Source organism: Heteronotia binoei, chromosome 5, assembly GCF_032191835.1.
Source record: "Heteronotia binoei isolate CCM8104 ecotype False Entrance Well chromosome 5, APGP_CSIRO_Hbin_v1, whole genome shotgun sequence".
Taxonomy (NCBI): Eukaryota; Metazoa; Chordata; class Lepidosauria; order Squamata; family Gekkonidae; genus Heteronotia; species Heteronotia binoei.
This window is the reverse complement of record NC_083227.1, coordinates 32,207,808-32,221,428: the sequence shown is the minus strand read 5'-3', so window position 1 is coordinate 32,221,428 and position 13,621 is coordinate 32,207,808. Positions and strand designations below refer to the sequence as shown.

The 13,621-nt window shown below is 48.4% G+C and overlaps 1 protein-coding gene and 1 non-coding gene across 2 annotated transcripts; both read right to left on the bottom strand.

The window, feature by feature from the left end:
- Positions 1-1,488: 1,488 nt before the first annotated feature.
- DDX39B (DExD-box helicase 39B) lies at positions 1,489-12,307 on the bottom strand. Its single transcript, XM_060239088.1, has 11 exons — positions 11,982-12,307; positions 9,367-9,602; positions 9,110-9,237; positions 8,865-8,957; positions 8,268-8,451; positions 6,879-6,997; positions 5,022-5,153; positions 3,735-3,844; positions 3,105-3,249; positions 2,639-2,786; positions 1,489-2,301 (listed from the first exon to the last, which is right to left on the bottom strand). Exons 2-11 carry the CDS (start codon positions 9,575-9,577, stop codon positions 2,285-2,287), a joined length of 1,287 nt encoding a protein of 428 aa, XP_060095071.1. The 5' UTR covers positions 9,578-9,602; positions 11,982-12,307; the 3' UTR covers positions 1,489-2,284.
- Positions 2,952-3,019, bottom strand: LOC132573089 (small nucleolar RNA SNORD52). The gene has a single exon (XR_009555493.1). It is a non-coding gene; the product is annotated as a small nucleolar RNA SNORD52 (small nucleolar RNA).
- Positions 12,308-13,621: the final 1,314 nt, after the last annotated feature.

The following is a 13,621-nucleotide window of genomic DNA, read 5'->3' as shown; positions in this document are numbered from 1 at the left end:
AACAATTAACTGCATTTGCAAAATTGTTGCCCTTAATCTGTTTGTTTCTTCTGGAGTTCAGTCATGGTTTTCACCTTTCTGTATAATTTTGTGTCATCTGCGAACTCAGCCACTACACTGTTCAACCCATTCCAGATCATTTACCACTAAACTATGGGGCCTCAGTTTGCAGTCTACCATTGCAAGAACTGTCCATATAATCCTATCCTTTGCCTCCTGTCATTTAACCATTTAATCCTCAAGCAGGATCCCTACTGTTAAATTTACCCAGGAATCTTTGGTGAAGTACCTTGTCAAATGCCTTTTGAGAAGTCCAGGCTATATGTCAATCTGGTTATTATTATCTACAATCCTCATTCACTTTCTCCAAGGATTCCAGTAGGTTGGTGAGACAGAAGCCATGCAGATTTCCCTCAGCAGGCTTTGTTCCTCTAGGTGCCTAAGAATTCTGCTTTTGATTACAGCTTTTACTAATTGGCCTGGCTGGGACAGACGTTATGCTGGCCGGCCTGTTTTCCAGGTCCTCCTCTGGACTCTTAAAAATCAGTGTAACATCTGCAAGTCTGCAGTCTTCAGATACAATAGTTGATTTAAGAGATGAGTTACAAATGAGTAGGAGTCTAATGTGGTGCCCGCTGACACACTTTTTGGTACCTATCCATCACAGCTTTCGCTGTGTCCTTTCACTCCTTTTTTCCAATGTGATTTTATTGTGCCCCTTGGACTTCCTTGTGTGTGGTTTCACCTCCTGCAGCAGCCACTTCATGACGGGCTCTGCCTCCTGCTGCAGCTGCTCTGTGGTCACACTCACTCCCATGAGGCAGAACTCCAAAGGTGCTCACAGGTTCAACAAGGCTGAAAACCACTGTGATTAGTGGAACCATGTCACACTTGTAGAATTAGTAGAACCATGTCCCGTTTGAGCTCTTAAATACCATTTTGGAATCAAAAAGGTTATGGACTTTAGGGATAACTTTCCACTAATATGAATGCTGAAGCTGACAGAACTGTGGCCACTGTTCCCAACTGCTGCAACTACCTCTACATCTTTCACAATGTCCTGAGCCCTGCTCAGACCTCTGGGACCACCTCTTCCAGTGCAGTTGCCTATGATGTCTAGGAATTCCATTTCTATAGCATAAGCACATGTTTACAAAAGCCATGTGAGGCTACCTGAAGTCTCCCAGTATCACAATATCTGCTTTAGTCACCTTTCTTCTTCCACCACTTCAAGATCACCCTTCAAGGGTTTGATCAGGTGGTCAGCAGTACACCTTAAAGTAACTTTTAGGGCCCAATATCCATCCATTCCTCTTATGTTTTCTAACTTATCTGATACAAAATGTTTCATTCCCTTCCTTAGCTGTACAAGATGGCACCGCCATGTGGTTGTCAGAAGTTTTCCTTAATAAATGGACATGCTAATGTCATGCCCCAATGTAACCAGGGGAAAGCTCTACCCTGAAGAATAAAGGCTGTGCCAACAGGTTATTCACAAGACTCGTTTAATTAGATACCCATAAGACCTGGGTTTCTTTATTACAAAAAAAGGGCAGGGGGTGGAGAATCAAGGGGGAATAGAACGAGCCACAGCTAATACGTCAGTCTTTCACTACTAGGTTACCTGCCAAGATATACCACCTAGGACAGGGGGTTAATTTTCACATGCAGACACATTTCTTTTTTAAAAAAAAGGGGGGGCACGCACATACAGCAAAACACAAGTCTTAAAAACAGCATGAAGAATGGGCATACAAAAGAAGGTTCATATTTTTAGCTTTTTTCCCTCCCAAGAGGGGTTTTTCCTCCCAGGAAACAAAAACGTAATTCTAGATGCCAGGGATTCACAGAGCACCCCTGTCGAAAACTCCTCCCCCTTTTGTGCTTCCGGTCATGGAGGCAGGTCTCTGCATAACGCCAACATAAGGACAAAGTGAAGCTACATAACTGGTGGAGTCCCAACATCCTGCTGGTAGGCAGTAGAGATCTCCATCTGGAGGCAGGGGGAGCCCCCATGGAGAGGCACCGAGACCTTCTCTTCTTGGTGCCAGCTGGGCAATGGGACTCCCGCCCAGCAGGCTCTCCCCTTAGGCCTCTGGGCACAACACACAGCAGCTTGCTGACGGCGGCTCTTCTGTCCCCCTCATCGGAGTGATGTAAACGGGTTATGTCCGGATGGTCAAAGCCACATCGTGCTCCGTCAAGTGAAATTAAACATGAAGTTTCAGGGAAGCGGAAGAGGTCAGGAATTAAAACCAAGGTCGATGGAGAGGAAAGGCCCCCTTTATCGGGTCTGTTCAACTGCAAAGATACAAGAATGTGTTAAGCGAGCCAGCCTTGGCGGTTTTTATAGATGTTTTGTGGGTGCTGAGCATTTCCACCACACCTTAGACCTTCTTGCATAGGGCTCATTTCCTTCTCCTCCCACAAGTAAGCACTTCCCACTAGTTCAGCAGCCTATTTGCCATTTTCCTCCATAGCTTGTTTTGCAAATTCCCCCAAAGCTGAAGACAATCCTGCTTACCTAGGCCAGTTATTCCCACCACCCCCTCCCCGGGCCTGGCTTTTTGACTCAAGCGCATCCCTGCTGCACGTCTACCCTTCTCCCGTCCCCCAAATTCACACTGCTGTGACTCACTGTAAGAAGAGATGTCGATCTCATCAGGCAGCTCGCTGATGTTCACCTCAAAGCGGTCCTGCACTTCATTCAGGATCTTGGCGTCATTCTCATCTGACACGAAAGTGATGGCCAGGCCCTTTGTACCGAAGCGCCCAGCACGAGCCACCTGCAGGGCATCCACAAAGGGAACTGAATATGAGACCAAGTGCTTTTCCCTACAATCATGCCTCTGCACCTCTAGAAAGGGGGATGGAACTTCGTAATTCCACCTCAGAAGACTGTTGAGAGATGCAAGGACACATTCATCCCCCCTCCCAAAGGCCAGAGTTGTTGCTCAGAGCTTTAAAGAGACATCAAGAGCATCTCAGAGACTCTAGTCTGAGCAAACTCATCAGCACAACAAGGGGCTCCCTGGCCCCTTCTCCTAGCCCAACTCGGGGGCCCAACTTTGAAACCTGTTCACCAGTTTGCCTGTCTCACTCACCCGATGCAGGTAGGTATCTGAATCCTCTGGCATGTCGTAGTTGAAGGCAATGTTGACTCGCTCGATATCCATGCCACGGCCAAAGAGATTGGTGGCCACCAAGATACGGCGCTGGAAATCTTTGAACTGTTGGTAGCGCGACAACCTGCAAGACCCAGGAAGAGTTAAGACAGGGGAGGGACGGTGGCTCAGTGGTAGAGCATCTGCTTGGTAAGCAGAAGGTCCCAGGTTCAATCCCCAGCAGCTCCAACTAAAAAGGGTGCAAATAGGCATGAAAAACCTCAGCTTGAGACCCTGGAGAGCCGCTGCCAGTCGGAGTAGACAATAGTGACTTTGATGGACCAAGGCTCTGATTCAGTATAAGGCAGCTTCATGTGTCCATGATGGTGCCGCCCCTTCCTCAATCCCAATGCTCATACAGGCTCATGTTAGAATGCCTTCTCCTGCCCACAGATTTTGCAGCAGATTCTGCTTAAGTGACGGCCAAGAGGCTACTGCAGGGGCCATTGCTCAGGGCTTCGAGAAACATCACTGAAGGAGTCAGAGACTCTAGTCTGAGCAAACTCATCACAGCAAGTGAGCCCCTCAGTGAACCATCTGCTCCGTGGCCCAGCTTGGGGCTTTCCTCACCTCTCCTCCTGGGGCATCCCCCTGTGTATGGCGATGGCTGGGAAGTTCTGCTCCACCAGAAGCTGAGCCAATGCTATGCAGCGCTGCACGGACTTCACAAAGATCACCACCTGGATGGGGAAGGGAATGGACAGTCTCACACCTGGTCAACAGCTTGGAGGACTACTTAAGTGACCCTTCTGTGTGGTATGCCTGAAGGTGTCCCTCCTGAGCAGTCCCTGAGAGAATCAAAAACAGACATAAGCAGCAGCCATGCAGCTCCCAAGATCACTTTGTGCAGGCAATTTAGGTCTTAGTCAAGCTTTACCTTCACTCTTATGTGAGCTCGAACCAGGAACCTGAACAAGAGGGATGAGCCCAGGCACAATGCTTAAGAAATTCACTGGCCATACTGGTGCAGCTTCCACTGGTGATCAACATATGTAGTCTTTTAAAAACTCATACAAAGAACTGTAGGATGTCAACCGCAATCAAATGGCGTACACTAATACCATCTCTCCTAGCCAGTAGCCGTTTACATTTCTGCACCCTTCAACACTCAAACAGGCAGCCATCACAAACTGGACAGATTAACTGCTTGCTCTGCAAAGAGGTCGCTGCTTTTTAATGTGAGTGGACCCACCCAATTCTTTCAAAATCACTAGAAATGCAATTACTACTTATTCAGAGCCTAACCCACTTCCTTCCCCCACCAAACCTCTACAGCAAGTCAGATGCTGATAGGCTCTTGGCACCAGGGAGGTTTGTGCCCTGCTTTTTCACTGTTCACACCCTTGCGGTTTATGGAGAAGCCACAAACATGACACCAAGTTGCCATCTGTCTCTCAACTGCCCCAGTTTTAAAACTGCCTCTAGGCCAGGGGTGGCCAAACTTGCTTACTACAAGAGCCACATAGAATGAATGTCAGATGTTGGAGAGCCGGGAGGAAAGGGAGAGAGGAAAATAAATGAAGGAAAGAAAATAAGATGAGGGAAGAAGTCGAAAGAAAGCAACTTTAAATGCTTTCCCCAAGCTGCTAGCTTGCATGGAGAAGTAATTTAAAGAGAGAAATGCCTTCTCCAAGACAGCCTGGAGCAGTGGGGGCTCCCAAGCCACAGTTTGGCCATCCCTGCTCTAGAGAGTTAATGCTACCTCACCCCCCCACCACATTTGACGAAGTTAACTTTCTTGTTTTCAGAGCAGAAATAACAATGTTGCCTATTTCCAGCAAAACCTATTCCCCATTTCCAATCGCAACCCCCCCCCCCCGACCCTGAGGCAATGGACATCTACTCCTGGGGAGGCACCTGGTTGAATTCCAGCACATCGAGCAGGTCAAAGAGCTTGCGGTTCTTCTCGTTGTCTTTCAGTTTGACATAGTACTGCTGCAGCCCGTGCAGCGTCAGCTTGGTCTCGTCGTCCACGAAGATCTCCATGGGCTGAGGAGCAAACCCAGGGCCGGTTAGACCAGGGCAAGGCTGATCTGGGCTCGGAGGGTGGGGGATAAAGCAGCACAAGCGCACACAGGAGCATCTCTAACTCGCTTGCAAATACGCCCTTGCCCTACAATATGCACACACATCCCTATGTGCCCCCCCAATCTTAAGAGCCCTTCGGAAAAGAGGAAAAGCAGAGAGAGCCTACCCCATTCACCTCTCAAGTCAAACAGCCAAGAGCTTTCATGCAAGGCATCCTGGGAAGCAAAGTTCTTCCCGTTCAGCTAGGACTTTCTCAGGTAAAGTATGCCAGGATAAGGGCCAATGTTGCCAACGGCCAGGTCTTCCTCCCATTGCCCAGGACTAACCTATCGGCCACCTTGAAGGCCAGGCTATGAGTTTCAAAACACAGGAGACATCTTCCTCCACAAGCCTAACTGGGAAACTTGGCCCCCTGCTCCCCTGCCTTCTTTTTTGCCCAACCTGGACTCAACACACAAAAAAAAACTTGCAGAAGAAACAGATCAGTTGTCTATAAGAAAGCTCCAGCTGCTTTAGCTGCACTCTCCCTCTGACCTTTCCAACAAGCCCCGGGGCTCATCGAACACCTTCCCCGCACCACATTTCCCAGCATGCACTAGGCTCCCAGATAACTGCCTAGCAACCTGGCCCCTGGTGCTTGACCGCCTTCGCCTACCCAAGCGAATGAAAGCAGCTGCTTCTTATCAGGCCTTCCTGGGAATTTAGGCCTCCAGATAACCCCCAAGTCTCCTTGTTTGATTAACTGGGCATTCCTACACCTACTATATACAAAGTGGCAACAGCCACCTTTCCTATCACATGAGCTGGAAGCTTCCCCTCCCGTAATGGGAACTCTGACATTAAAGTCAATCCCTTTCCCAAGTAAGGTGGCGGAAAAAAGAAAGGGATAAAGCTCAGAAAGAAAATAAAATTGTTTTTTGCCAGTTCAGAAGGAAAAAAGGATAAAACTTCTCCTCCGGGTCACCAGGCATCTGCTCCACTGGCTGCTGCCGCTCCCTCGGATCTCTTGCGAGGAGTCCTTCGCCGCAGGTCTCCGGAGTGCCAGCCAGGGTGAGCGGGGAGGGCAAGGAGGGCAGGAACGTGGGCGTGCTGGCCAACTGCGTGCACCTGATGAATGCGTGGCAGTGAGGAAGCAGCAAGAGCTACATCTGCCTGGAGGTTTGGGGGCCAGGATCTTCGGAACGTGCGTGTGTGTGGGCCAGGATCTTCAGAACACGGTGCCACCAGGTAGATGGATCCACGCAGAGGGAGTGCAGGGAAAACAGGATGGCAGAAGGGGCGCGGCGAATTCTGCACCCCCCTACCAGGTGTGGAAGGCACAAAGAGGATCCTTCTGGGATGGATCCCCCCGCAACAGTGTGGACGATCTCTAAGTTAAAGTGTGCCACAGCTGGACAGAACCAGATTACGGTCTGAGCGCGCTCTCCAGCCCTACTGGGAGATGCCTGTCGTTCGTGTGTGTGGGTATGGTAGCTAGTGTCACCCGAATGATCTTCCGGAAGCTGTGTGCCCTACAAGTGCCTGAAGGGGATCGGGGGAGGCGTCGGGCAGCAGCGGTGCGGCCCGGTGCACTGTAGACAAGGGCGGCGTTCTATGCTCCACGCCCCCACTCCTTCCCTGGATGGGGAGGGAGGGAGGCTGGCCGGCTGGCCAGGTGGATAAAGAAGGTAGAAGGGATTTAATTACGTCTTGCATGAATTTGCGGCACACGGGGCGGATGTCCTTGCTGAGAGTGGCACTGAACATCATGACCTGCTTTTCATGTGGGGTCATGCGGAAGATCTCCTGGACATCCCGACGCATATCTGTAAAAGGAAAAAAAAAAGGACAAAGAGATCAGAACTCAGGATTCTGTTCTTTTCTGCGCCCATACACAAAGTTTAAATAACCCTTAAAAGCTCCCTTGCTGGGGTCTGAAAAGCCTTGGGAGCTGTAGGCAGAAATAGCAGCATAGCTTATTATTTAAAGCCTATATGACTGTATCCTTCAACTGACTCTTATGGGAATACGATTCAAAGAGGGCCTCTTCCACCTCCTTCCAGCCTGTCTACTGGGAAGGGGAGGGGGGGTCACTTCTGCTACAAAAGGCAAGTCAAAAGGAACTTTGCAATACCCTTCCCAAGGTCTTAATCCCAGCTGGGAGAGTTGTGCTAAAAGAGCAAGATTCTAGCGCAGCAAAACTTTAAAGACCAGCAAAAATTCTATGGAGTCAGCCTTTGAAAGTCAAAGCTCTTCCTTTGTCAGATTCAGATACGCATACTGTACCTATTCAGTGATGCAGGCCCATAGCCAGGATTTTAAAAGTTGGGGGGCATATAAAAAAGTCAGGGGGCACTTAGTGGCTCCCCTCCCCTGGCTGCTGCTGCCATGACTGAGGGCACCCAACTCAGGATGCCTGACCTTCCCTCCTGCCCCCACCTCCCTTGAGAGGCCCGCAGGGGTGAAAGCAGAGAGCCAGAAACCACCCCTCCCCCATGATTTAAATTGCCCAGGAAGGGCATCCAGGAACAGCCACTGCCCTTCCCACGCCATTTAAAGGGTCAGGAGGAGGGAGAGGGTGACCCCCAGCCTCTCAGCTTTCATCCCTGTGGCAGGGGAGGGAGGGAGGGAAGGTCAGGGGCACTTGAGAGGAAGTAAGGGGGCAGACCCCAAAGTGACCGGGTGCAGCAACGTTGCGCTCCAGGGAGTGCACAACCCGGTTAAGGAGCTTTTTAGGGGGGTTGGCCAACTTCACGAAAGGCTGGCTGCACTATTTTGCTTCTTTCTCCTTGCGGAGGCAAAAAAAAAAAAAAGGGATACAGACTCCAAGAAAGAATAGCAGTGCCTCCAAGTCCAGCTCATTCAAAAACTGGTGATGGTAAATGAAAAGCACCACACAGCCAAGAAAGGAGAAAGTCAAACTCCCAAATACAAGGAAGGTTCAAGCTGTACAGAGAACTCAAGCCATTCCACCTGTCAGGGAAAAGTTGCCACTACCCATTTTGCGCAAGGAACACAGCGCCTCCAAGAGGCCAACTCCCAGCTGCCCTCCACATCTGTCTATCTCCCAAAGGCCTGGCTCTCAGCCCCACTCACCAAGCTGCTCGAGCATCTTGTCGCATTCGTCCAGGATGAAATGCTTGATGTGCTTGAGGTTGAGGCTCTTGTTGCGGGCCAAGGCCAGGATGCGGCCCGGGGTCCCCACCACAATGTGGGGGCAGTTCTTCTTCAGCACCTCCTCATCCTTCTTGATGGACAGGCCTCCAAAGAACACAGACACCTGGGCAGGGGAAGCCAAAAGGAAGAGTGAGGCAGCCGAACAGGACTAACCAGCTGAGCAAGGAGGTGGAGGCTGCTCCTAACAAGACTACAGAAAGCAACGCATTTTCTATGAAACTATTATGCAAAAATGGAAACTGCATCAGACAAAAACCTGAACTTGTTGCACAAAATCTGGAAGCCAGGATACAGAAACAGCCCAATCAAAAGTGGGATGTGATATTATGGTATTGTTGACTACCAGACTGAGCCTTGTCCCAACTCTGACATCTTCCAGTCTTTCCACAATACTCTAGTCTAGGCATGGGATCTGCCAACGCAAGTGAACACGCTGCATTGCCCAAGAACAGAAGCAGCCCCAGTTCTGAGATGGGGGCTCCCTGTCACGGAGGTGCCCCAAGACTCAGCTCTCACCTTGACGCTGGGCATGTACTTGGAGAAACGCTCGTACTCCTTGCTGATCTGGAAGGCCAGCTCGCGAGTGTGACACATCACCAGGACCGACACCTGCCAAGAGTAGATAAGCCCCTTCAACAAAATACTCTTTTCTTCATTCTTGCATTGTGACTCCCAGTGGCTGCTTCCCAAGTCCCCTTCGCTGGGCTGCTTTTTGTGCTGATTCTGCTCTCACCAAGCAGTTGCCCCCTTCCCACACCTACCTGCCCCGTGACCGGCTCCAACTGCTGTAGTGTAGCAAGAACAAAGACAGCGGTCTTGCCCATGCCTGACTTGGCTTGGCAGAGGACGTCCATGCCCAGGATGGCCTGCGGAATACACTCATGTTGTACTGCATTGAGAATGGAAACAAAGTCAGTATCCTCGCTGCTGCTGCAGAGACCCTCCACGAGTTCTTTCATTCGGCTCCCCCCTCCCACTAACTCCCTAAAATACTGCTTTCCTGAACCTATAGGCTCACCTTCCGAAGGGTGCTCAAAGCCACAGTCAACAATGGCACGCAGCAGCTCTGGCTTTAGCAAGAAATCGCGAAAGCCAGAACTGTGGATGGAGACGTAGGAGCCCTTGACGTCCTTCTTGGACGGGACATCCACCCCGTCTCCTGCTGCCTGGTTTTCAACCTCGTCGTCCTCATAATCCAAGAGCTCGTTGTCAACATCATTCTCGGTCATGGTGATCGATGCCTCTCTCTAAGAACTGACAAGAAGGGTGTTGAAATTAGACTCAAGGGAGGGAAAACACCCTTCAGATTCAAAAGAAATCAAACCAGGGTATAAGAAAAGCGCCCTCTCTTTTAGTACGAAAACACCAGGAGAGAATCTCATTGCCTTCGAGCAAAAATGCTTGAGCCCATCACAGACAAAACTGTTTTACTCGTAGAAAACTGATAAAATACCTTCACTTAATATAGTTCTCCTTAAAATGCATGCACTGTACCACATCCTGGAGAACTACATCCCTGCCCCCACCACTTAAAATAGAAAAAAAGCAGGACACTAGCATCCTTGAAGAGCTTAAATCCCACAGAAGCCCAGAGAGACCAAGAATTAAGTACAAACTCCAAAAAGGCATCATGATGGGGAAAGGGCTTAAATTTGCAAGCATAGGGAGTTGCTGGTTGATTATTCCCACCCACATACCGTACACTCAATTTCTCTTTGCTCTTCATAACCCATGAAGGTCTAGATAGGCCCACCACCACTCCAACCTAAGCAAACCCCTAAAAACTAATAGAACAAAGTAGGAAGAATCCAGTTGCACCTTTATGACCAACAAGGTTTTATTCAGAATGTAAGCTTTCCTATGCATGCATACTTCTTCAGACAATGGAATGGGGTACAGTAAGCAGAACTACATACAGCTGGTGGACAGTGGTTAAGAATGTGAAGTGATACAAAGTTAGGATCCAATGGCAAAATAGTGAAATTAACACAATGAAAGAACATTTGGTCTGGATAGCATTTGCTTGGGAAACCAATAAAAATAAAAAATAATTGCTCTATTGCTACAAGTCTGGGTGAAACAAAAGGAAACTGAGGGTGAGGAAACTGAGGGTGGGGGATTTCTCACTTCCCTATTCATGCAGAGGACCCCCAACTCCTTGCTAATGCATCCAATCAACAACAGGATTTTCCACTAAGGAAATAGGGATGTGTAGGACTTTAATACCTATGAAAGCTTTAGGCAGTTTTATTGCATTGTATGCAATGTAATGTTTCACTAAAAAAAGTTTTAATCCATATTCTAAAACTTGTAATCCACCGTGGGTCTCAACAAACAGCAATGGACTAGAAAATCAAACTGTTTCATAGCCTCTCTACCAGCAATTGGGGGGGGGGGGGAATGAAGAGTAGGATAATTGCATTCCACATCTATCGCCAAGACCACCTTGTTTCTGAGATGGCTCCCTCTCCCAATTTCTGGCAGGATGCTGCTCAAAAGGGGTGGGAAGGAAATAAGCAGCAGTTCAGAAATGTTGCTTCCAAACTCCTACCCAGTAGCTCTCCCCTCCCAAAAACAAAAATGAGAACAAATACAAGCAGGGAGGTCAACAAAGGACTCCTTGTCTGCAATTCCTAGGCCTATTCAGGCTAGTCCTTATTACCTATGTAATCCCACCCACTGAATTCCTCAAGGCACATCATCCCACTATGGCGAGTTAGCTACTCTAATCCTTTAAGCTTCAGGGAATACAGTTAGTTACTGTGAATCACCACGGAAAACTCAAAAGTGTGTGAAAGGAGTTGCCTTCCTAGAAATATAAACATGCATCATTCACACACGTACCACGGAGAACCTTTTATCTGAAAATTAACAGCCGCAACTCCTACTTCGGCCTACCATTCATTGCGCTGCATCCCTCAATTCCTACAGTACAGTCCCCACATCCCCATCATAACACGCTTCCAACTTAGTTTTCCACTAATGCTCTAAAATTTGCAGGTACAGAAGCAAAATATCCTTTGCAAGGCACGAACTGCAAAAACTATTCAGGCAGACGCTGCAAATCCTTTGCACCGTACATTGCTCCACGAAAAATGCACTTGCAGCTTCATCCCCTCCCCACAGATTCCAAGAGACCGTCCATCATCACACCACTTTTACTAAATGCTAGCACCTCTTCTGCCCTCAATTGCGTGATGTATTAGAGATCGCTCTGCTGGAAGGGTGGGAGGCACGCAGACCCCATAATGAACCCTCTACGTTTCTAGCTTCGCTACCCCTTTTCTGGCTAAAGGGAAACGTGAGCGTCAAATCTCCCTAAACGACCACGTATGGAAGGCCCAGAAAGCAAAACAACACCGATGCTCCCGGATTACGAACAAAGCAAGGAAGTAAAGTAGTGCACAAAGAGCCAGGCGCCATTTTGGCTCCCATTACCCAGAGCTACAATGGCGGGGAGCACCCCCCCCCCACTCTTCCAAGTCCATTTTTGAGAACCCGGGCGGGGAAATGACCCTCCCATACACTAATCATCAGGCAGAGAACCGTTCACAGAATTTATATCTTCCACATTACAGGGCGGATGGCTAAAGAAACCGCGGATAGAGAACTGATTACGAACAAGCATCTTACCTTCACCGAGGGGGAAGGGCAGCACGACTACTCCAAGCGAGGGCCACAGCAGAAAGCGCAGTTTCCGGGGGGGGCGGGGCCGGATGTCCGAAAACGGCTCCGCCGTGAGGACCCCGCGCGCTTCTTGGACAGCCTGCCTAATCCAGAGCCTGAGTAGAAAAATAAAATTAGCAAAGAGAACTGCAGGGGAAGCTAATTTAAAAAAAAAAAAACAGTTTATAGATTCAACTGGGCCTCGAAACTGTAGGAATACTTGTGTGTTGGTGCTTTTGGGGAAGGCGGTTGCAATAATCACCCCACTGGCAGGGATTGAGGCTGCGCGTCTCTCAGGCCTAGGATAGGCTGTTTTCAAATAACTTTGCGGCAGTTAATAGGCGTTAACAGATTGCCTTCCTTACAGGCAGTGGTTTCTGAACAGCGGCGTTGTAGGCAGAAATTCATAAGGTGCGGTTTTCTTTTGCATTCTGTGCACGGGGCAGCATACGCCTGCTGCGGTTCTGCATATCAGGCGGCTGTTAAAAAGGCACAGGAGGTCCCTTCTAGGAAAAATGTGGCAACTCAAAGAGAATTTTCTGCACATGTCTCTTCAGCAGTTTGGAAAATTAGCTTTGATAACTTCTTTTGTTTGTTACAGAAATGCAATTACTGTGATTTGCAAAGAAGAAGCTGGTGCTGATGGGAAGAGGAACTACTTGCACAGTTTTCCCATTGTGGAGTGCTCTCTTGCCCTGTTGATTTTATTCCCGCTATGGAAAATTTGCATATGCTTGTACATCTGTGTGAATTTCAGGACCTTTGGCATCTGTTCTTTACAATTTTCTGTAACTGGCTGAAGAACCAATTCATGTATCTGATGAGGCAATGATAAAACTATGTCCAAAGGGCTCCTTTATGTTTTTAGATTGCCAGTTTTTGTACCAGGCCTGCTCTTGTGTCTTTAATAACAGCTAAACATGGCAGGAATAGCAAGTAATGTTTCTTTGGTAGGGAAATATTGGAAACATTTAACCTAAAATTCTTCCTCATTCTGCTGTTGGTACAGGGGCGGTAACATTTTCCCCATTATGTGATGCCTTTTGCAGAGCCTCACAAGAAATGTATTCCCTGTTCAAATCTCAAGCCATGGTTCTCTCAGCTCCCTCTTTGCGTACAGGGACAATAACATTGGGGTAGTTACAGAATTATTTTGAAGATGACTGAGATCATATTCTGAAGATGACTGATGCGCTTTGAACATGAGAATGAATGTGTTTTAATGCTAAATTACAAGCCAGCACTTTGCAAAGGTAAACACCTTTAAGGTTCATTTGTTCCAATGCAAACTTAATGTGTGCAGTCAACTACATGGTAATTTAAAACACATTTGGTTATCTCACACCCTCAGGGTTGGCAAGTTTCCAGCCTCCCAAAGGCTGACACTTGGGGCATAGCCTAATGATGTCATACTAGTAGTACTTCCATTCCATCTCACTTTAGATAGTAACTGAATGTTTGTAGTTACACAGTCCTGTAACTTTGAAGAGATTCAGCACCACTGTGGAAATTAGATGTATGCCAAAGATTCCAGAAAGGGTGGGAATCTGAGGCACACAACTAGCCATGCCCCCCAAGATCAGGAAGGTGGTGAGCTAGGTGCAGAA

What these genes read in the sequence shown, in the direction of transcription:
- DDX39B (XM_060239088.1), bottom strand. Translation starts at nt 9,577, where the DNA reads ATGACCGAGAATGATGTTGACAACGAGCTCTTGGATTATGAGGACGAC. An exon ending in AGTACATGCCCAGCGTCAAG is followed by an intron (nt 8,452 to 8,864) that starts GTGAGAGCTGAG and finishes TCCCCTGCCCAG; the next exon opens with GTGTCTGTGTTCTTTGGAGG. An exon ending in GGGATGCCCCAGGAGGAGAG is followed by an intron (nt 3,250 to 3,734) that starts GTGAGGAAAGCC and finishes TGGGTCTTGCAG; the next exon opens with GTTGTCGCGCTACCAACAGT.